This window comes from Ammodytes marinus (assembly GCF_949987685.1).
Source record: "Ammodytes marinus genome assembly, chromosome: 4".
Taxonomy (NCBI): domain Eukaryota; kingdom Metazoa; phylum Chordata; class Actinopteri; order Uranoscopiformes; family Ammodytidae; genus Ammodytes; species Ammodytes marinus.
The window spans coordinates 13,251,904-13,276,777 of record NC_137233.1 but is presented as its reverse complement, the minus strand read 5'-3'; the positions used below and the strand labels follow the sequence as shown (position 1 = coordinate 13,276,777).

The window sequence follows — 24,874 nt, the reverse complement described above, 5'->3', positions numbered from 1 at the left end:
AAGAAAGGACCCATCCAAAAAAAAGAGAGGGACAGAAGGGAGGAACACAACCAGAGAGAGGCGGAAGGGAAAGTAGGAGGGAGCATAGAGGGTTTACCTCATCTAGAGCTGCTATAGTGCACACACACACGGTGCAAGGGGGAGAAGTTGTGTGGGAAAGTAAACAGCAAGAGGATAATTCCAGCCTGCTTTCAGACCACTTGCAGCCCCTCGCAGGAGACTTTCAGAGGATGAGTGTGTGCTGGACCCCGGCATTGTGGTAAAGACTCTAGAGTGTATGGGTGGTCACCGGGATTTCAAAGGGTACCCAGGGAGTGCCTGAAGCTTCTCGGGAGGACATACTACTGAAGGCAAAGGAGGTGAGAAGCAATATATTTGTTGTCCTCTAAACAATTTCCCTCTCTCCTTCCTTCATTCTGTGTCTCCTCCCCCTCTTTCCTCACACAGACACACACACACAACATGGTTAGCATGTTGCAACTACAGCAGATTTGGTCCAGGGAGGGGGGGGGGGGCATTGATGGAGCGGGAGTGAGGGAGGTTGCTGTGCCAGTTAGCTTCTCTGTCTCAGTCCGACAGCTTTAAAGGGGGCAGCTGAGAGGACAGGGGGAGAGGTGGAGGAGGAAAAAGGAAAGGAGGATGATGGTGCGGCCCTTTGGCAGAGTACACACACACACACACACCATCACGGGCGATTAAACCTGAGCCTGCCTTAAGAGAGCCGGCGAAGGCCTTGTTATGATAGCAGCAGCAGCAGTTCCTGAGACAGACAAGACACCAGCAGCAGGAAGGATGGGTTGAGGGACTGGCAGCTCATCCCAGAATCCACCTCTGGCTCTGGGCTGGCTGGATATCTGCACTGCTCTTCTTCCACACAGCCTCAGGTCTATAAAAAGAGATGTCCCTGGCCCAGACCCGGCCTTAACCATTCCAGTTTGACGGTTACTTCCCGGAGTACAATAGCCCCTCCCAGGATGGATTTCACGCTGCCTTCTATACACTGAGCAGAATGGAGAGGGGAGGCAGGGAGGAGAGAGGGGGAAGAGACGGGGACCTTTGACCAAGTAATTTGCATTTTGGGGGCTAGGGCACTGTTTCTGCCTCACTTGCCGGATGTCCAAGTGCCTTTTTTTTCTCTCTTTTTTTTAAAGAGAAACTCCATTGACTCACTGTGTCAGATTCTTTTCTCCTTAGTCACAGTCCAGCACTTCCAAGTGAGATCAACAATCCACACACGCATGGTCCGAAGCTACCACAAAGACTTCACTATCAATGGGAACCCTCTTCCTTTTTTTTGTCACACATTCACCCATGAAAACTTGCACTCATGCAATTATATGTACACACATGTAAGGCCTTGGTGCTCAAGTACACAGTTGTTCATTTGATAGTGTTGACACGCCTGCCAAATGTTTACTGGTGTACTGTATGACACACTGGCTACTTTCCCCTGGGAATGTCAGATAATTAACTAGGAGGAATTCAGTGATGTTTGTAAATTGAGGATTATCTACAGTATTTAGTGGTCCCACACTCGAAAGGCCAAAGCAAATGAGGCCAGTTGAAAGAACTGCCCATTATCATCACCGAACAGCCTCAGCTTAAGCTTGCATTGAATGTTGGAAAGTTTACTTTGTCCAATATTTAAAGCATCGTATGACACTTCCTGGAAAAACTGCTGAACACTTTTATCCAAGAGTATATTTTCATAAGTGATATCTGATTTGACTGGGACAGCAAAGGAGCTTTTGCAGTGATATTGAAAACAAACCTTGCAACCTGAGGCTGCACAAAAGCTTCCATCAAACAAACACAATGAATGTTGCCTAAGGCAACAACTTACTGTGGGAATGCAAGAGTGTGGTTGCTGCACCTGTCAAATCCAGAATTCATTTTTTAAGAGACTGTTTACATCAAACATTTTAGAGAAGGACGTGTAGTTCAAATAACTATCGTTGTTCTGCACTTTGTGGTCCCCAGTTGGAGTCCTGAAATGATACTGTTGTCTAATAGACTTCATTTTGGTAGAAGAGGTAGCTAATGCATACAAAGGAAACCTAATCCTGGAGCTTTGTCTTTCAATGGGGGAATGGTTTTAACTAATTTTGGTCGCCTTCTTCTTAATTTTTACTATTTTAATTTGCACAACAAAGATCATTGCTACAATCATACACATTCATGACACATACAAAACTCAATACATTCAGATTCAATGTCTTTTCTGCAAATACTTGATATTATATTATATACTTATTATCAAAACAATTAGCCGACGAATGCCCCACCTGACCTGTGTATTAAAATATACTGAAGAGGAATTCCACTGATTTTACACTTAAAAGGTGACTCCATGGGGATAGCCAATCCTGTGCAAATATCAGTAAGTCTTCTGTGGCTCTGGAGAAGCTGTGTCAAAACTGAGAAAAATAACCATGATGGCATTTCAGCTTGGGCTTTGAACCTTGAAGCGTAGAATTCAAAGGCATAGAGCATGTACCAGGCAGAGAGTGCCTGTCTATTTCTTGCATCAGGGCTGGGGTTTTCAAAGTCTGGCACTGCGACCCCTCCAACACCTGCATACAGTGGGCTACAACTTCTTTCTATAAATCACAGTAAAACACAGATAATTCATTTTAGAAAAAAAGGATGTCCCAAGAAGTGAGAAAATCTTTTTCTGATATGACATAAGAAAATACATCTGTTTATAAATATTTATGATTTCCACTGGATGAATTTATGAATTATGAAAATAGAATTAAACTCCTGGCTGATTCAGCTGGCAGAGCTTTGGGTTCTGTTGTTAAGTTAAAAATATGTAAAGACCTTGGTTATTCTACTTACTCTCAATTGTATGATGCATGTGTTTCTCCCATTGTGAATGATGCTGCTGGGGTATGGAGATTTAAAGAAAGAAGGATTTCAGATGCAGTACAAAACAGAGCTATACGTTGTTTTCTGGGTATTCATAAATATGTTCCCTCTTTGGCTGCTCAGGGTGACATGGGTTGGATTCCTGGTACAACAAGGAGAAAGTGTGATATGATTAGACTGTGGAATCGTTTTATTAATGTGTCAGATGATAGGATCAATAAGAAAGTTTTCCTTTGGAGTAAAGTTCAGAACTCTCCATGGGCTGCAGAGATTCATGCTGTCTTTGAAGAAGCCGATTTTCAGTATATCTATAGAAATAATTTATCATGTAGTATCAATGAAATTAGAAAAAAGTTACTTGTCGCGTTCAATGAAAAATGGTTAAATGATACAATGTTAAAACCGAAATTACGGACATATATCCAGATCAAGCATAATTATGAAACAGAATTATATGTTAAAACAAATTTACCAAGAAATCAGAGATCCTTGACAATATGCTAACTCACCTTCATCTGAACTTTACAAAGAACGTTTAAAACTTCAGACAGAATTCAACCTTCTTTCCTCTCGTCAGGTTGCTGACCAGTTGCTTAGGAGAAGAAGTACTTTTTACGAACATGGTGACAAGATTGGCAAACTCTTGGCCAATCAACTACGCGGATTTAGAGCGAAGCAACTCATCCCTGGAATACGGACAGAAAGTGGGTGTACAACATCAGATCAGAAATTGATAAATGAAAAGTTCAAAACATTCTATTCAAATTTGTATAGTTCTGATTGTACAGTAGACGCAACGGTGATGGAAACCTTTTTCAGTGGCCTGAACATGCCTTCCCTTTCTCAGGACCTGAGACATAGCCTTGAGGCACCTATTACTCAGAAAGAATTTTTTGCAGCAATAACATCTATGCAATCAGGCAAATCTCCTGGTCCAGACGGATTTCCATCTGACTTTTTAAAGAAATGTTCAGCCGAATTATCGCCTTTTTTATGTTCAGTACTCTCAGACTCATTTGACTCAGGTAAACTCCCGCCTTCGTTCTACCAGGCCTGTATTTCCTTGTTGTTAAAAAAGGATAAAGATCCTCTAGATTGTGCATCATACCGACCAATTTCACTATTAAATACGGATGTGAAGATACTTGCTAAAATTCTCGCCCATAGATTGGAGGATGCTCTTCCCTCTATCATATCTCCTGACCAAACTGGGTTTATAAAGGGACGCCAATTATTTTATAATACCCGCCGGCTAATGAACATTTTATATTCCCCCAGAAATACTGAATCAGAATGCCTCGCTTCTATGGATGCTGAAAAAGCATTTGATAGAGTAGAATGGAATTATTTGTTTTTCACCCTGGAAAAATTCGGTTTGGGTCCTGTTTTCACTTCTTGGGTTAAATTATTATATGCATGTCCTTCTGCCTCAGTATTAACAAACAGCCGTTACTCAAGTAGTTTTGATCTGCACCGTGGGACCCGGCAGGGTTGTCCTTTGAGCCCGCTCCTTTTTGCTATTGCAATTGAACCACTTGCTATTGCCATTCGTGGTAACAAACAGATTCAGGGGATATGGAGAGGAGGAATTGAACATAAGGTATCATTATACGCCGATGATTTACTTTTGTTTGTCGCCAAGCCAGCCTCCTCTTTACCGGAGGCTCTTTCTGTGTTGGAGGTCTTTAGTCAGTTTTCTGGCTATAAACTTAAGTTGAGTAAGAGCGAACTCTTTCCGATTAATAAAGAAGCTCTTAAACTTGATTATACAGCTCTCCCACTCAAAGTGGTGACAGACCATCTGAGATACCTTGGGGTATGTTTTACCAGAAATTTTAAAAACCTACTTAAATCTAATTTCCTCAAATTATTGGACCAGGCGAAGCAAATATTATCAAAGTGGTCTCCTCTGGCTTTCTCTCTCATAGGTAGAATAAATTCAATTAAAATGACATTACTCCCAAAGTTCCTATATCTATTCCAATGTCTCCCCATCTTTCTTCCCAAATCCTTTTTTCAGGCCCTTGACTCTTTAATGATAAATTATATTTGGAATGGTAAACAACCTCGGTTACGGAAAGCTTTTCTTCAAAGACCCAAACAAACGGGTGGAATGGCTCTTCCTAATTTCCAATACTATTACTGGGCGGCTAATATCCGTTCTTTAATGTATTGGGTGCATTTTCACCTTGATGACTCAGCCCCAGTCTGGGTAACAATGGAGTCCAGCGCTATTAGCCCATTGTCTCTATCTGCCCTCTTAAGCGCCGCACTTCCACTCTCTTCGGCGATTCCCAACAGTAGTCCCGTGATTAAGCACTCCCTTCGAATTTGGACCCAATTTAGGAAGAATTTTGGAATGCAGAATTTTTCACTTTTCAGTCCAATTGCAGCTAATCATTTGTTTACTCCCTCGACTGTGGATGGTGCATTCAAGATCTGGCATAAAAAAGGCTTAAAATGCATCGGTGATTTATTTATTAATGATCTATTTGTTAGTTTTTCTCAATTGACAAAAAATGTTGGTATAGAAAAGACTCATTTTTTCCGATATCTGCAAATCAGGAATTTTACGCAGAAGTTAATTCCCCAATTCCCTCACAAACCGCCAGCCAATCATGTCGATTTGTTTTTTTCTGTAAACCCCACATTAAAAGGCTCAATTTCTGTGCTTTTCAACCTTATTTCGAAGTTGCATAGCCCCTCATTAGCAGCTATAAGAACTCTGTGGGAGCAGGACCTTGGTTCTGCCTTCACAGATCACATGTGGGATTCAGTCCTGGATCAGATACATTCTACCTCCATGTGCGCCCGACATGCTCTTGTGCAATTTAAAGTAGTACATCGTATCCACATGTCTAAAACTAAATTAGCTCGTATGTTCCCCGATGTAGACCCGACCTGTGATAGCTGTAAGAACGCACCGGCATCACTCTTTCACATGTACTGGTTGTGTCCCACCTTGACTGAGTTCTGGACATCAGTTTTTCAAACAATTTCTGAAGTACTGCAGTATCAAATAGAGCCGAACCCTTTTACTGCAATTTTTGGCATTGCTCCAAATCCGGGCTTGCCTAAAGTGAAGCTGAAGGTACTGGCCTTCACCTCGCTACTTGCTCGTAGGGCTATATTACTCAAGTGGCAAGATCCTGCTCCTCCTTCCCACTCACACTGGATTAAAGACATTATGTCATGTATGAATCTAGAGAAAATACGTTATACTACCCAGGGATCCGAGATTAAATTTGACAAAATTTGGCGCCCCTTCATAAATTATTTTGATAAACCAACTACAATAATACAGGAGTAGCTACCCCCTCCCCTCTTTTTATTTATTTATTTATTTTATTTTTTCATTGATTGTTTATTTTTGTTTTTTGTAGCGTGTATTTCGTCTATGTAATTTTCTAACATTGTGTATTGGGTTTTTTTTTTTTTTTTCTTTGTGTGCTGCAGGATTGGTTGTGGGTGGGGGTGAGATGTGGGAGGAGTGTGTACGGGGGGGGGGGGGGGGGGGGAAGGGAAAAAAATTAATCATTGTATTGTATTTGCTTTACAATTTTTTTTTTGATGAATAAAAAAACCTTTGAAAGAAATCAGAGATCCTTGATTGCCCAATTAAGAATGGGAATCCTTCCCCTGGCACTTGAGGTTGGCAGATTTAAAAATATCCCTGAGGAACAGCGACTGTGTGAACTGTGTGACCTAGGAGAATCTAATTTTCTTTTATATTGTCCCTTTTATGAGGAACTGAGAGTAACTTTTGTAAATGGAATGTTTGCTCAAAACCCTGAAATATTTTGGAGTAATGATGATGTCAGGATGGAATGTTTGTTTACCTTTAATGTTTATAAGTTAGCCTCTTTTGTTTCTAAAGCCTGGATGAAACGTCAGGATGGTTTATGTCATTAATGTTAGTATTGTTTAGCATCTATTTTTTGGTCTGTCTGTGTTTTATAATGGTGTCTTGTAAGCCCTTGTGGGCTGGGCATTCTAATGCATGACACAATAACAAAATATTAAATAAAAAATAAAAAAATCTTTAGCTTATATTTGATTACAAAGCTTTGAAAGTTGGCAATATTGAAAGTGGTCCAAAGTATCTATTAGCAGTTCTGGTTTGCAATGAACCCATTGATGCACTGACAACTGTCACTGCATTACCTGATACTGACACAAACTTGAAATGACGTGAGGATCCTCAAGCCAGTTAGGTGTATGTTTACTGCTCATGTTACTTCTGCTTATGTTAACACTGCTTATCACTTCTGTTCATATTGCTTAAACATATTTACATTTTAAGATAATCTATTCCATGAACAGCATACTATTTTATTTACATTTAACTATTACATTACATTTTTGTATTATATAATTTGATTGCCAGTGACTGCACTTGTAATATTTGTGCATATGACAAAAAAATATCTAAAAAATCTAATATCTTGAATCTTGAAAGAAGGAACGAGACTGAGTGAGATTGAGTTTTGTTTGGTAGAGTAGTCGGCATTGATCAACAACCCAGTCACATTTCTGCAGACAAAGCACTGCCTTTGTCTTACAGGATTTATTTGTTATCCCTATGCAACTCATCCAAGGCTGTCATATCATGGGCCAAAATAAACAAGGTTATTTATTTGTAATAAATAACCTTGACATATATTTATTTAATTGGTTTCAAAAGTATTTTTTTTTCTTGATACACTAAATCAATATCTGGTGAACACATTCAGTACTTTCCAATCGGTTCAGTATTTGTACAGTTCAGCACACACAGAAACACACACACACACACACCATTGTGTTGTGAGCACAAATAGCAGATGGGAGGTGAAGGTTACTCCCAATGTGTCCTTGGCTAATGTGACACTGCCAACACATCACTGCTGTCACGGACTGGCATTTACTGGAACTCTTCTGTACGGCAGAGGGCATATGAAGGCCAGTCTGGCTCCTGAATGAATAATGCATCCCTGTCTCAACAGTAGCAACATGACAGCAGACCTGAGGGGGGAAAGTAGGAGTAAACTATCTCAAATATGCATAGAAAACCCTCTTATCATATTTTGTTTACCGAGTGATATGATATTCCACATGGCTTTGGCAGACAGTCCTCAGAAATTCATTTAAAAGTGAAATTTAAAATATTCATAATGTTCATAATATATAATGCAATAGGCTTAGCTGCTTCTGTGCCCCTAACATCTTAGGTAGGGCAACAACGTTATGTTTAAGGGGAATCCATGAAAAATCCACAAATGTCTGTGAACAGCCTCCCGCACTCAGATTGTTATGCCTTTTGACAGCCGAAGAAAGACATATTCCGTATGTTCTCAAAGGAGCTGTTTGCAGATCCTAAATTGGCAGTGTCACATTGGTATCTTCTGATATAGGAAGCCCTCAGGGAATAGCTGAAGCAAGAAGGGAGCGCTAGAGGCCCAAACGTCTCTGCCTGGCACTGTTTGTTGTTGTCAGGGGTCGGCTGGCCTCTCATTGTCCTCTGGGTGTTTGTGTGCAATTTGATGTCAAGGAAAAAAAGCCTGAAGTAGTGGGTAATCTCAGTGGCTTTCTGTTAGATTTTTCCAATGCTGTGTTTATTCAGTCGTCCCAGCTGCTGTCCTCTGCCGTTGTCTATTGATATACCCGACTGACTGCAACTGACCAATGGCTGTGCGCTTTGTCTGCAGTTGGGCAAACATAACAAGTCTGTAAATCAGTGGCTAGAACTAAATATGCAGCCCAGCAGGTTGGCGAAATCCCAAATTAAAGCTTTAAAAGTTCAGCTACTGGTGACGGAACTCTTTTTTTCTCTCTTTAATGTCTTTTAAGTGGATTGCATATCCTCACTGCTTTGTGACATGATGTGCATTACAATAGGCAGCTGAGATAGAAGAATCAGGCAAGATGAATCAAATGACAATTACCGACAAAATCCAACTCAGTAATCAACGATTGCGTAATTTGAAAGGGAAAAAAAGTGAGGGATAACAAATACATAAAAAACACCACTCAATATGCAAATTCAAGAACTGCGTTTAATACAAGACATAATCTAACTTTGAAGTTGACACTCCAGAATGTACACTCCATATGTGTGACCTGGTATATCTCCCATGACAGTGCACACATACATACCTCACTTTTTCCTTTGTACACACAAAACATCCCTCCACTCATTACCACATTTGGTGCACAGCGGGAGAGTTTTTCAGAGCTCTATGTAGGTCATGGACAGGGTGTGTGTAGGAGTTGGTTTCATCTCTATTCTGTGATGTATCTTATTTTCCCCTCAAGAATAGCTTTCACACAGTACCACTCCCGAGACTCTTTATTTTCTTAAGCTTGAGTCTGTTTGATGGCTTGTCCAAATGCCTTCCCTCAAAGGCGGTTGTTCAGAGTACCTGTCATTAGGATTCTGAGGAGCGCCTTTTAAGTGCAAAACTTTTGGGGTTTCAGCTTTGTAGCAGGGCTTTAGCAAGATGCACTTTTATTCAAGGCCCCCCAGCTGTCTTGTGAATTGTAATAATGTGGGAAAATATCAATGGATCTCTGGTTGCTTTTATGCCTGCTGTGTCTAATTCCCTCCAGTGAACAATCAAGAATGATTGTAGAGTCAACATGGCTTTCATCTGTGGAAGTATATAGTGGCAATAACTTTGAATACAATCTGACACTGATAGTTATATGATATAATGTTCACCCAATGGGGATGCTGCTTTCATCTGGCCCAACAAAGAGGAAAAAGTTATATGAGCCATCCAACATAGACCCCCCTATAGCCATGTCCCATGACCTGTGAGCTAATCGGTACTGCAGTGACAAATGTAGAAACAATGCTTTCTTAGGCTGAGCAGAAGTTTTTCCTTCCACAAAAGAATCATTGTTTATTTGACCAATGAATATGCTGACTGGAGAAATGGTATGTGTGGTACAGAAGAGGCGTCTGGTTCCAAAGGCTGGTGTTGCATACCTTGTAAACAACCGGAGATTTGTTTTCTTTACTGAACTTTTATTTCAAAGAAAAAGAAAATTATATATTGAGGACTTCTAAAATACACATGGTGGTAATTCAGGATTCAAAGCCATCACTATTCCTGTACTTGCAGGTGCACAAGTGAATGGGCCATGTTTTGCAAGAAAAAAAATAACTCCAAAATTGAATAAAGGATTAAAGGACTAACTGAAAAAACTGCGACTGATCAAATGCAATAGCAATACACTGTAAAAAATGCTCAACCATCAGAGCTCAGTCTCTAAAGGCTGCACACAACAGTAAAGACACAAACCTCTCCAAATTCCTGCTAAATGTATTTGCAGCTGTGTTATGACGAGTAACTGCCATACCCTCCAAAATGTTGCATGCACCGCACAGAAGTAAATACACCTGTGCAGAATAATGCTTCCACACTGTAACTTTATTTCTGGAGATCTATGAATCAAATGGTTTAACTAGCTTATATATTGGGTTGTTTTGTCTCGAAAGTGTGAATTGCATACATTCAATATCGACCCAATATTTTACGAGTTGGAAATGAGAACGTGTTGTCACTACAAATAAAGCGGCTGGGCTAACCATCTTTTTGGGCTAATGAGTTCGTGCAGCTGGGCTGTGGACTCAGTCGATGGAGGCAGAGACGTGTCTTCTTTCTCAACACTTGCTTTTTTTAAATAAGGCAATAAACTACATTGTTTAGCCATTGTTGTGGCTGTAACGTTATACGCCTGCTGAAAAGCCAGTTAGCAACAGTTCGATTTAAATCCGAAGACAAATTAAACACAAACAAAACATTAGGATATATTCAGTTTTTATTTATTTACTGGTTCCACCCAGCCAGGCCCATTACTGGCTACGTGACTGGCTAAAAGTCATCATGTCCACATTCAGCGGTCAGTAAGCGGTGGTAAAAGATAACGAGAGCCTTAACTGCCCTTGTGAATCTAGGTTAAACAAAAAGAGCTGACAGTGAATTTCACAATCCACAAGCACTTTGCTTCAGGGCTGTTTTCCCGCGCATCCGGCCCATGTTTAGCAAGCCTTCGCTCCATGCTGTCATTCTCCCTAAGGAGCACAGACAAACTACCCAATCAGGCCTAAGCATGTCCCAGCATTGGAAGCAGTTTGGTGCTAATCAAAATGCAAAGCAGATGCGGGGAGGGGGGTTTCGCTAACATGTTCATAAACTGACTCATTGAAAATCCCCACCTTGAGAAATAATGATACAATTACTGTAAGCAGCAATGTAAGACATTGAGGACATGTGTTTTATTACAATGAATCTGTTTCGATTTAAAACAAATATGCCAACAACAGATCTAATTTACATGTTTACAGGTAATAATTTACACGCCCTGTTATTTGTTGAGAAGGCACCAGGGGTCCAAAATCACCGTAAAACTGTACTGATGAGTTTCAATTAATTTTTAATTAATTCCTAGAATATTTCATATCATTTGCTGTCATACCTGTTGTCATTGATAAGACACAATGAAATTAGCCTCCTAGATAATTGAGGTCTGCAATGTTAGGGCACATGTTTTCACCAGTGGTTGTGTAGATATCTTAATTAATCTGTCACTAAGTCCCTGCCAGACTCTTTGATGTAACTAACAGTCTATCACATGGCCATATGTAGTGTTGATAGTGCTAGGATTACACTGTGTTTATTTCTCAGTGTACCTGGTTTACGGAGTAGTTGCATATCTTTATATTTCATTTATGTGGTCAAACAGTTTGAAAAAAGTTGCCAGATGGAGGGTATTTTTATGCACTGAGAGAAAACACTATGTACACTTTGCTGAATGTACTGACTGAGGAACACACAATTGAACATTTCTTGTTGCAAACTGGATAAAGAGCTTTTTTCAGGTCAATGTTTTGTCATGCGACACTGTTTTTTCTTATCTTATCGTTGTTTGAAATGCGGCTGGTTTTGTTAAGCAGCTTTGGTATGTTTACAAGGACCACAGAACATTCCAGCCCTTCAGCCGACGTGTGAGGTTTTTCCTTTATCAAATAATCATCTGGGCATAACACATAAAGGTTAAAGCAATAATTGCAGAGTTCGTATGAAGTATGGCCTATTACAGGAGAACTGCAGGAGCATTTATTGACTGTGCTTTTGATTTTTTAGCTGGAATAAACATGATCATATCATATTCAGGTTCTCTTGTATGAAAAATAAATAGTTATCATTCTGTAATTAAGCCTTAAGTAGCATTATCTTTTCAATTACCTTCTGTTTTGATCATATATTATAAACATTTCTTCCCCATATGGCCTATATGTCTCACTTTGAACTAAAACGGTGGACATCTCACTTTTTCAGCCATACTTTTTAACCTTGAATTTATTCTGCCCATTCCAGGGATTATGTCTACTGTGATTTCTCAACAACCGGCAAAGGAGGACGAAGAGGAGGAAGATGAGGAGCAAGGGGAAGAGTTTACCTTTGAGGACAGCGCGGATGAGGAGAAACCTCTTGAGAACAGTAAAGGCATCGTCTCCGACTCTCTCGGTGTCCAGTCGTCAGTAAAGGAGGGCAGTGAGAAATCAGAAGGTGTATCACACACAGGCACAGACGACACGCAACTTTTCAAAACTTCGCCCCCTGCTGGACAGGAGGCTGTAGCTTCAAGTTCTACCGCAGGTAACAGATATTCAGGGTTAATGATAGTTGGAAGAGCTGTTGTTGAATCGATCTTGGTTGTTCTCTCGTAGACATGATGAAGCTCTAGGTCAGCTGGCTATACTATTTTGTCTAATGTTAGAGCATGGTTACTGATGCATTGTCTCTTAGTAGATGTTGATGGTAGAGGGGGAATTATTTTAAGGCTACCTATCCTACTTTATTTGTTTTTTTAACAATGCATGATATTTTACAAGCTGATGTGTTTTTGATTAAACCTTTTTACTGTATATGTATGTAGTACCTATAACCACTACATTGAAGTAGAGTAAAATAAATGTAGTGTAGCATTATCCAGGGGTGGCCAACCCGAGGCTCGCGAGCCGCATGTGGCTCTTTGCCCAGCTTCGTGCGGCTCTTCAGTTCATATCAAATTATGTGATTATAATTTTTTTTTTATTTTTTTTTTTATACTTTTTTTTTGTGTTGGCCTATGTGTGTGCATGTTCGCAAACGTTTCATGCGGCTCTTACGTTCGTTTTACATGTTGTCTATTATTTCCTTTTTTATTTTATTAATGTGTAGGCCCTATGTGTATGCCTGTTCGCAAATGTTTAATTGAGGACGCAACATAACGTTCGCAAACGTTTGGTGCGGACGCAACATAAAACTGCCCGCTCAGCTTGGAGGGAGGTTTTCCGTGAGTAAACTATTTGTGTCAAGTTCGCTCCGAAACAGAGTGGGAGAGTTCATATTTTTTGTTGAACGTTATACCAAGCCATTCTGCCTTATATGCCAGGTGTCATTTGCGCATTTCAAGGCTTCAAATCTTCGGCGCCACTTCACCTCTCTCCATGCTAAAAGTAAGTCCCACAAAGCAACATGCATAGTAAGAGAAAAACGCTATTTTAAATTGTTATATTTTTGTTTGTGGACTTGGTTGAACTGAGAGTTTGTGTGTGAGGCAGTGCACACAATGTTCATTGTTGAAAATGACTGCCCTGTCGTCTTTAGTACTGTAGGAGTCCAGTCCTGTCATTATCACAGGGGCGGCCTTAACGATCTGGGGGCCCGTTTCAAGTCCTAGTGTGGGGCCCCCTGTTTTTTTTTTTTTTTTAATAAATAATGCTTGTGCATGCATGTGCAAGCTCCCCGCGAAAATAAAAACTTCCCCCCCCCTGAAATCTTACTGGCCACCCCAGTGCCCCCCCCCCCCCAGTTCAAATGTTATTTTTTATTTTAATTTTAATTACATTTTTTTCCTGATATGTATCCTAGTTCAGAGATGATATGTATTTTTTTTTCTTTCTTAACTTTTTTTGATAGGTAGTTGCCAAGTTCATCACACAAACACTCCAATCCACTGATATGAGATCAGTTTTCAATTTTCAATTACTAAATTAATGGTAGGCACTAGAACTGGTCTCTGGTCAGCAAAGGTCTTGAAAACAGCATAAGTGTGCTTGTGACATGCGTGCCACCCATGCATGTGTAAAGGCACGTGTCCCAGCAGATTTTTGAAATCTGAATAAAAAAATTAAAGTTTGTAGTTAGCGAGTGTAACATGTTCTTAGCAAGGGCAGACTTTCATAAATAAAGGTTTATTTTTTTAGCAAGATATTTGGTCAAAAGCTAGTGGTCATCCATCCCTCTGTGCAGTTGTTAGGCATCTGGCTGCTAGCAAGTTATGTTGTCTTGCTAATTTTACTATTCATCTGAGCTGAAATAAATATTGACTTTTTCCTTTATTATCTTCGCCAGAATGCACCAGAATGCTTAGATTACATGTTAAAAACACAAAAAAAATCTTCTGGGGGGGGATGCCCCCAGACCCCCCTTCAGGGGTTTAGTTTTCTGACAAACATTACAATGGATACTAACATGATGTGGGCATTTGGGATTATAAATCATCTTTGAATTGGTTGTACAGCATATCACATGCTATTCATTCAGGGGTGCGATGGCCACCCCACTCTAACTCTGTGGCCCACCTTGGCCACCCCCAGTCAAAATTTCCTGGAATCGCCACTGTGTGTACCCGTGTGTACGATGTGGCTCTTTGCAGTAACACAGTTAGAAATGTGGCTCTTTGTCTCTGACTGGTTGGCCACCCTGTAGCATAAATAGAATAGAAAAAAAAAAGTTAAATACAAATTCAATATTATTTTCTGCAAATTGTTAGCACTTTTTGGTCCATGAATCTGGCAATTTAGGGGAAACCGAATACCAGGAAATTGAATACATGTATTATTTTTAACCAATGTTGATGGGTTTGGACACACTATCTGGCTTATTTCAGTGTTATTCAAACCATTTTGTTATTGTAGAAATGTAGGATAGTGCTTAAAGTTCCTGTACTGTAACCATTAAAACCCACAAGCACTATTCCCTTTATCAAACTGCTGCTGACCATAACACCATGCCACTTACTACTTAGTCACTGCGCAATAATCTATTTTTGATAAGCCCAAAATTACAAATTTTATGTTTTCTACTTTAGTTAATGTTATCTGATCTTTCCCATAGCCACAAGTGTGCCACGAGTGACTTCAGCTGCTTGTATGTGTTTTTAATCTCTACTTAACAGTATCTAATTACGGCTTCAGGCAGACGGGCAAAGGAGAGCAGAGTTAACTTCCCTACTTAATTGGATGAAGTTATGTAGATAAAAGTATGATATATTTACTACCTGAATAAATGTTGCCGTACGTAATTACATGCCCAGATAAGGAGGGAGATTTAGTTCTTAGAGAAGTTCTGTTGGACAAAGTGAAGCGATTAGTGCTTAATTAAAACACTTTTTTACTAAGTCAGTGTGTGGTAAGTGGGCTGTGGAGATGCTTAGGGGAATTCTGGGTCTTGATAATATTGTAAAGTGACGGTTTTGGGTAGAGTAGAGTACAGCTGAGATTCAGATCCCCACCTCGGCAAATGACATGACTGTTCTACAAAAATTGGACAACATTGCATTTGTGATTTGTGATTCACGTTTGCTGTTTTTCTTATTTTGACAGATGTTCCAGTTAATGAGTCACCCATCTGGTAAGTTGCTTCCTATCACTGTATGGTGGAAAATGAATAAATGTTGGTTGGAGAAAGTCAACTCCACATCGCACACCACATCAGTGTTAAGTCATTATGTCTGAGATAAATGTCATGCTTAAGCGCCATCCTGACACACCAGCAGAGTGGGAATGACAGTCTGTGATGGTACGCCGCATTTCTGCAACATTTAGGTGCCAGATGGCATGACGCATCCACACTGACAAGTGGTTATGTCAAAGTAGAAAGTGATGTTGCTGATACAATTTTGGAAAGAAAATCTAAGGATTGCCTAATTCACGATGCTGCATACAGTATAATGTGATTTACCTTGCTTATACACTACTAGCATACAGAATTCAAAGTAAAAAGCCAGTTCACCACAGCACATTCAATTCTTTTTTCCTCGTAGCATGTAACAATGCAAACAATGTTGGTTTTCTCTGCTTAAGTTTTCTACTGCAAAACTTTGGCGAGGACACGTGCCAGCCAAATCTGCCTTTAACTTGAAAGAATGAATGATTTGACATTTATCGTGATAATTATCGATATTGTCTGATTTCACTGTTATTACATTTTCTGGCCATATCACCGGGCTGAAGGTCTAATCAGCCAGCATCACTGAAAAACACCTGTGTGAGTGTGCAGAGCCATTAAGACTTGTATACATAAAAACCTCTGCATGTAAACTGAAACCAGCTGCATGATTCAATAACTTCAAGGCCTTAGCACAGTAAATGATAACCTGATAGTTTATTGATTCCTCTCAGGCAACTGTCATTGCGCCTTCCCCTGTCTGCAGGGAGGTCACCAATCAAAGTCACCTACAGAACAGCCGCCCAGAGCTGACAGACCGACAGCCAGACAGCGTTTTTTCCAAACAATACTTTATCATCCCAGTTTTGATGCCAAAGGCAATCAAAATACTTTCAGGCAGTATAAAACAAAATGAAATAAATATAGTCATATTGTTTCTGGCTCTAACGCACCGCCCTCATACACTGGAAACATATTCACATGTTTTGAATGGCCCCAACAACAGACAGTTCTGAGATTTATTTCTGTTCTAAGCTAAATAAAACCATTAAATATTTTTATCAATATCATCCCCCTGCATGAGGAAGCGATGAAGGGCCCTAGTTTTGGTGAGGCCCACCACCTGTGCTCCTGCTATTGAAAGTGTGCCTTTACCCGCATTGTTGGGATTGCTGTGGGCTTTCCAGTGTAACCGTGTGTGTATGTGCATGAACAGTATGTGTGTGTGCATGAAATATTGCATATGTGTGGGCTTATGCGCATACTGTATGTGTGTGTGTGTGTGTGTGTGTGTGTGTGTGTGTGTGTGTGTGCTATAGGCACCGGCAATAGAGTCACAGTGAGGTCAATTTCACATGCAGGAGACTTCTGCTGAGTGCACATTTCCACTTTGCTTTAGTCAATAGTCTGCCTTTTAGAAAAAAAGGCTATCAATAGCACTTTCCACCATCAAGGTGTTAAAATTGTCAGCACATCCACCCGGTCTGTCAGCAGTTTTGAAATAATATTGGCAAAAATTACTTTGCGATTGTTGTCGCAGAATTATGGGTTCTTCCCAACACTGCAATGACAGCACTTCAGCTTGTTACAGCTATTAGGCTCAGTGCAGCCTTTTCTGTCCTGTGAGTTTCCATGAGCGCCCCACTGTTTGATGCCAGCATTTACTTGTGACTTCAGTTTTTATTCTACCCCTTGACAGATAGTTTTCATTAAAAGCATTGCACAGGGACCCCATTAACACCACGGATACCATGACAACGTGGCATGTATGCTTCAGTTTTATTTACACAGAGCTCGACACTTGGAGATTATAACTTTACTTCAACTTTCTTTGCGTGGTCTTACCTTCTTTTTGCCCTTCGTCAGCCTTGAAGAACTTTACTCTTTTGCCCTTGTGAAGGAACGAATCCGACCAAGACAACAGAACACATTTATTTACTACTTGTTTTAAAGACCTGCCTATAACCTTGTTGTACTCTCCTTAGATAGACGTGCTGGGAAAGCAAAATGAAAAGATGATACTGTAAAAGCAGAATTAGGGAGCAAACCTGTTTAAAAAAAAATCAAGAGAGGCCATGGACCAAAAACATTGAATGCTCTAGCTAATTGAAGTCTTTCATGTATACAGAACAACTTTAAGCTATAAGACTGGGCTGCACCGTGGGAAAGGGTTCAATGTTTAGCGTGGGCGGTTGTTTTATGGAGGAGATTTATGACCTGAGGACAAACAGACCTCCATCAGTATGGTCGGCACAATGCCTGTGTGCAGTTATAATAACGAACTGCAATGCTCACGGGAGGCCAGGGGGGCAATACAGGTAGAGCTATAGTAGTACTGCCCTGGCACAGTAGTTGGAGGGAATGGAAACAGATGGAAGTGTGAGATTTGCATTCAGTCAGCCTCTTCTTTAGGCTGTGCTCTGCCCCAGGCAATGTCATTTGCATTGAAAAGTGATTCCTGCTCCCCCTCCTTGAGCTATATGACTCACCCGAGCTCATAGGAAGAGAACAGTTGTGAAGGGATATGCAAAAGAGCTGAGATCGATAGCTCACCCCGCTCAAATCGCTCACACCAAGGCATGAATGCACACAGAGGCATCAGGCAGACGAGCTTTGTGTAGCTATTGTTCTGGCTCCACTCTTGTCCCCGCACAAGCAGTATTAATGGGCGACAGATCAGTTTATCCTACGAACTGCGTTGACAAATGGCCCTTTGTTTTGCTTTCATATGGTTTCAAGATCTTTGTTGTTCTTCAGATTGAGATAAACGATCCGGCGTCATAGAGAATGCAGTGGGGTTATATTTTGTGGTCTTCTGCAGCTTGACATCACTTCAAAACCAAATGGCTATCAGTGGCTCTAATATAAAATGTTAGCAGGGCATTTCATCTACTAACAGATATGTGGTGTGGTTTTTAGCTGGGATAGCATGGTACAAACACAAACAGAACTAGGACCGTATTTATATAAAGTTAATAATCTCTAATACGCTATTCTTGCAATTATATGGTTATTTTTACCATATATTGTAACCCTTTAATCCTTTGTTTTTTGACCATTTGGGGTTTGCTGCGGTAGCTATAGAATATCTAGTCCTTTCAGATTTCTTATTTTTATTGCCACTATGTAAATGATTCACGTTTGGTTTCTATCAGGATTTTGTGTATGGCAACCCACTTGTTGACCCACTGTTATTTCTACTCAGTCCATGCTTTGCTTTCTTTATGACTCATAATACGTTTTGCTCACCTGGTGCTGTACCCTACAAGGAAAGACAATGTGTTGTAAGATGGTTGAACAGATATTATTCTACTCTCCCACTGCCACTGCAAAGTAGGAAGTCTGCAAGGCCGGCTCCTCTACAGCTCAGAATGACAACATTTTGTGTACATTTTCTTTCCCTGGCTTGTCTTGTTTGACGGAGGGCTGCCCATCACTCTTGAGTGGCCCGCTGCTGTTGGCATTGCAAGCGTTGCTGGTCTTTAGCAGAGAGGAACAGATTTAATTAGTGAAGATGGGTCTCTCCTACACGCCGGATCCTGTCATATTATCAGTCATGTGGGGGAGGACAATCCCTCACTGGCAGCATCAACATTGGCCATGTAATAGCTGTGTCGACAAGAATCCTCCCTGTGATGTTGGAGTGTGTTTTTTAATTGCTGGTTCAGGGCATGTTTTCATTCAGAAAAGCCCGTAATGATTATGGTAAGCCGCAGGCACGGCAGCCAATCATTCGACAGTGCTCAGGGGCACGTTAAGTGACAAGCAGCAGTAGGTGTGATTATATATAATTTTCAACACGTGGCTTTGTTAAAGTTATTTTAAATCAGTATATCACTTTTCCCACATACTGAAGTTGTTTATTATACAACTTTTCACAACATACAGTTATTGTGTCATTGTCAAAAGGCAGAGTTAATCTGTAACATATATTTGTTCCACACTGTGAATAGCATCAGCGTATTTTATTCTAGCTGTAGATAGTAGTTAGCTCAGATGAACTTGCTATTATACAAATTTTCTTTCGCATTTAAAATCATATGAATGCAAAAGTGGTACAAGGAAAAGCAACCAGAAGACACATTATCCAACATATAAGATACACCATCTCAGATCAATTATACTTTGTACACAAAGTGAATTGATGCAACCACCTGCTCCTTTTTCTCCTTAACCCTCACTTTCTTTCAACTTTGGATTGAAATGTTCTAATGGATTTTTGATATATCTGTGCTAACTACGAAATACCAAGCAGAGAAACACAACCTCTTAGGTGAAGGTTTCAAATGCACAGCTGGCAATATGGAAAGAAACACCGCTCCAAAGAACTTACTTGAAAAAAACATCACATTCATTTGACGGCTGCAATGTGTTGTTCTGACAGACTTTAAGGAGGAGTGTGGAGTTTCATGCTTGGATGGAAAATAACTATTTTGACCCCCCCACTCCCCCTCACCTCCAGCCACTCTGCCGGCCCTTCCTCTTACTCAAATTAACTTGTAATGAGGCACACAGCAGCACTCAGTGTGAGATTAACTGTGCTAACATTTGGGTCTCTTCCAGTGCCCCGGCAGCAGCAGCAGCAGAAGCAGCCCAGCCCGGTACCTCAGCTCCTTGTGTGGGAGAGAAGCTCCAGAGGCCGTCAGCTGATTCAGGAGACCACGGCAAAGAAATCGTCAAGGCAAACTCCAGCTCGGGGGACATCTCTGAAGGTAACGGCAGTTAATTATATTGACAGGGAAGTGATGAACCTTATATTGTAGATCAAGAGTTCCATTTCCAGACCAAAAAGATTAAACCCTAAGCTTGCCTTGGGATTCGGGCCCTCATTTCACCTATGTATTATTGTGTTCACACGGCGGACAAGATTTGTTAGAAAACCAATTGGGCCTCCGGAGTTGTGTAAACAGCACTGTGTTCACCCCACCAGGATAACATTGGAAATACAAAGCAGTGTACCAGTATATTGTTAGTAGTACTACTGCACATCGCATCTGGCGACCTTGATCGGAGGTGGCAAGAAGACCATATTACGGGCTTACGGTCATCTTATGGTTCATTGATTTCTACAGTGAAAGGGGCCAAACTCACACACACACGTCACACACGCTGTACGTATGGATGCATTCATGTGCCAAAACACGCACACGCTCCATTCGAACAAATACTGACACAGTACACCCCAGACTCTTACACACACACGCGCGCATGCATGCACGCACGCACGCACACACACACACACACACACACACACACACACGCACGCACGCACACACACACACACACACACACACACACACACACACACACACACACACACACACACACACACACACACACACACACACACACACACACACACACACACATACACACACACACACACACACATATTCTCTGCCATGATTTGATTTCGACACAGACATGACATGAATCCAATTAATTCAGGATGAGGATCAATAGAGAACCATTTCCATGAGGGAAAATTGCTTTTGGATTTCGACTCAGTCAGCAGTGCTGCCGTTATTTGAAGGTGGCTCAGAAATTAGAGATGTAAAGGAGCCCTGCATTGCAGTGCGACATTTTTTATGTCCTACTCTTATGATGTATTTTCACACATGTGCCTCTGCTAGCATTGTGAACAGGGACAGCATATTTAAACTGATTGAGTAATACAACAATATTAAACCTCCCTTTTATCTATCGAAAACTGCAACACAGAGGGTGGGAAAAGCAAGCCAACTTAGAACAACATAAATTAAAACTATTTTCATACAATGAGAATCAATGACAAATATATTACAATGCTACTGTTGTATTTTTATATTTATATTTATAAACCTCCTGTTGCAAAATAGTGTATCATGCAGACATACTATGGTTCAGCTGGTTCAAATGTACTTTCTATTGATCATAATGCAAAGCAAACTTCTTGTTTGTAAAAGCTAGCACGTCCCTTCACTCCTCATTTGTGGTCTTGGCACATTGTGACATTATTATTATTATTATGGGACATTGATTTTAATCAAACACTTTTCTATATATTTTTTTCTTTCACATTTCCAACAGCTGTGCCAATTTTATAATGGCAGTTTATTCATTTCATTGCCTGCAGTGTCAATGTGACCTATTACTGATTTTTTTATTCACTGTGTCACTGTCTTGCTGCTATATAGAAAAGTTAAAGAAAAGTATAAAAAGTGAATGTGAGGCGCTTCTGTTTCAACCCATTTTGAACTAACATGCCATGTTCCCAAGAGACCCAGCCAGTTTGCAGATACGCTGATAGTCAGGCTCAAAACAGCTCAAAACCGGTTGTATTCTCTTTTTTTTAGAATCCTTTCTGAATGCAGAGGCATTGGAAAGTGAGCAAGGTATAAAGAACATTTGTGTTGCTAATCCTATTTTGTAGAAATACTGTTGCTCTTTGTTCATCTCCTGGATTGTGGCCTCTCCAAGGTTATTTTTGAATTTGAGAGCTGAACTCACTGCTAAATGATCCATGATAGAATACACACGTCTGATCTGATTAATTGAAAACAGGGATGGTTGCTGTTCAGGCCTTAGGAGGAGAAAGTGTTGCAGACAAATCACAGTTTAAAAACAAATCGATAAAGCTCACTGAGCTAAATTAGGCTGAAACACTTTCTAAGCAGTTAATGACAAATCCCGCCGAGCGTGGAGATAGAATGGGTCAATAGCTCAAACAAGCTGGATACAATCATGTTGTATCGCATGGACAAAACCATTATGGCAACACACACAAGCGATGTGCCAGATCGCCTTGAGGAAGAAGACCTTTTACTGCAAATTGTACTATAAGTATGTAGATTATGTTTCAAGATCCAACGTCTTATTTTTCTTTACAGAGTAACCAAAAGGATGTTACTTTGGAGCTGTATGGGCATACATTTCTGCATGTTGTTTTTTGGAGGGGAGAAATGTAAAAAAAAAAAGTTTTTTACAACAAGAAATGCAACTATCAAACAAAACAATGTATGTTAACTTTGAGAAACAACATGTATGGTTTTCTTTTGCCAGCTGTGTGTGTGGCTACAGCTGAGCCACAGACGGTGGAGGCTTCAGAGGAGGTGATTTACGATGACGTTCCAAGCGAGGAACCCCTCTCTCCTGATGAAGGTCAGTAGCTGCTGTGACAGAATGATGCCTGTTTAGGATGTATGCCCGCTCGTGCATCTTGGTGCGTGTGGAACTTCTGACGTGTAATGTTTTGGTTTGCGTTGGGCAGATATGATCTATGAAGATGTTCAGAGAGACGGCGGCCACGTGGGTGCAGACAATGGATGGAGCTCCAGTGAGTTTGAAAGCTATGACGAGCAGTCTGATAACGAGACCAAAGTGCCCACACGGAGCAAGGTAGTATTGGCGTGTGTATGTGGATTCATGCCTGATGTGTGTGTGTGTGTGTGTGTGTGTGTTTGCCTTGGATAAATCATCAACAATTTATCTCTGTGTTTATTTTAAATGCAGTCATGAGTGGCCAAGTCGTTTTGTTTTAGGGTTTCCAACGCTTACAAAAAAATCAAGGAGAATATTTAATCCCTGGCTTCTCTCGTGCAGTTATCTTTATTGATGTATAGAACTGGAAGAAACTATAAACAACATGAGAAATCTATAACAGGCTGTCTAGTTTTGATTCTTACATTGTGGGATGAAAGTAAACAAGAGGCATCTCTGTTTGGAAAGCTTCAGATCTCCTTGCCTCTACTTTGCCAGGAATGCTGTTCAGCAGTGCTACACAATGCTGCTCTTCCACATGATGGCACTGTGTGCACATTCACATTGCACTTTCCTTTTTGCTTGACCAGCCTATAACGTGCACAAATCCTTGCAGGCTTAGGGAAAGTTTGGAGTCACACTTAATAGAAAAGTGTTTTGCTGAGTTGAATAATTATTAATGAATAGATTTATAAACTACTTATACACATATATATATATATATATATATATATATATATATATATATATATACAGTATATTGTTTTACATATTGAAGACTGACTGCAGGTGTATGTAATGTATAGATATTAATCCGTTGTAATCCATGGAAATCCTGAGTTAAATCAATGCTTTGAGAGAAGAGAGACCGGAGGGAATTGTTTTTGTTTGTTATTATATTGGGGGTGAAAATGAGTTTCTCAGGTAATTACCTGAGGGTGTTGTGTGAAAATCCCCGACAGTTCTCTTGACGTGCCTGTGCCAGGCCACTGAACAAAAGGAAATATTCAGCTGCACTGGTTGAACAATTAGAAAAAAGGAAAGCTTGACTTTTAGGTCCTGGCAAAACACTTTTCTGCTAAAACAGCCTTCACACTAACACATTGTTTTTTTAATTAGTCTCGCCCGATAAATTTTTCACCAAGTGTACCTAAAGTTCTCCTCTTGTTCAGTTCACTGCTTTAGTTCGAGCCGTCGCCTGGGAGAGCCTGCGACAGACTGCTTCTTTAATATTCCCCCCAAAACTGCCTGCTCCCCCTATCTTTCAATAAATCAGTTTCCATTAGTGTCATGCAGCATAACCCCTATGACTTAAGCAGCACTCCAAACCTGCACCTCTCTATGCTTTAGATTAATTCACAATGTTGCGTAGCTTGATTTTTGCCTTGATCACTTTGCCTCCATTTCCCTTTTTACCACTTTCTCTTCCCTACCTTTTTTGTCCTCCTTTTTCGCCTCTTGTGGCTAAACGCGACCTGCCTGCCCCACCCTACCATGCCTCGCCTGTCCCCTTCCGACACCTGTAGCTCTCACCTGAAGTGCTTCGGCTGAGGGAACGCTGTGCCAAGACCAAGCGTGAACTGGCCATCAGGCTGTCTGGCAAGCACAACTATGATATCAAGGTATATATGTAATCCCTGGCAGTAAGTGAACTACACAAGCCATATCACAACCATTTCTTTGCAGAGCTCAAAATAACTCTGCTAGATGTTTGCCAATAGGACCGATGATCACCCTGGGCTGAAATACGCTGTGTTGTGTGCTCAGCTGACTCAAAGGCTTAACTGTCTCTCTCTCTGCACCATTCCTCTCAAGCTTTTTTTTTTCTCTCAGCACTTGGACTGTGACTTTGCTTGAAAACTTTCTGGCCATCTATCTCTCTCTCATTCTCTCTCTTTCTCTCTCTCTTTCCCTGCCTTGTCAATATCAAGACACGCATTTATGGGACACGTGAATAATCAAATAATATTCAGCTGATAATTCCATAAACACCAGTGCAACTTGCCTCCCCCCCAATGAATGACCTACTTTCCTGAAGTAGCATCATTTTAAAATACTAC

The 24,874-nt window shown here is 40.6% G+C and overlaps 2 protein-coding genes across 2 annotated transcripts in view; both read left to right on the top strand.

Annotated features, from left to right (window-relative positions):
* Positions 1 to 217: 217 nt before the first annotated feature.
* On the top strand, positions 218 to 22,723 carry LOC307249292 (uncharacterized protein; the record flags this gene model as incomplete). The annotated part of the gene is made up of 5 exons (XM_080025941.1): positions 218 to 359; positions 12,237 to 12,518; positions 15,512 to 15,539; positions 20,139 to 20,287; positions 22,635 to 22,723. The coding sequence occupies exons 2-5, from the start codon at positions 12,242 to 12,244 to the stop codon at positions 22,721 to 22,723; spliced, it is 543 nt and encodes a 180-aa protein (XP_079882067.1). The 5' UTR covers positions 218 to 359; positions 12,237 to 12,241.
* The window catches only part of arhgef10la (Rho guanine nucleotide exchange factor (GEF) 10-like a), an 89,809-nt gene continuing 85,211 nt past the window's right edge, over positions 20,277 to 24,874 (top strand). The window contains exons 1-4 of the mRNA XM_080027029.1: positions 20,277 to 20,287; positions 22,617 to 22,715; positions 22,825 to 22,952; positions 24,341 to 24,436. Of these exons, the coding sequence (XP_079883155.1) occupies positions 22,827 to 22,952; positions 24,341 to 24,436 (222 nt within the window). The 5' untranslated portion in view covers positions 20,277 to 20,287; positions 22,617 to 22,715; positions 22,825 to 22,826. The remainder of the gene's footprint in view (positions 20,288 to 22,616; positions 22,716 to 22,824; positions 22,953 to 24,340; positions 24,437 to 24,874) is intronic.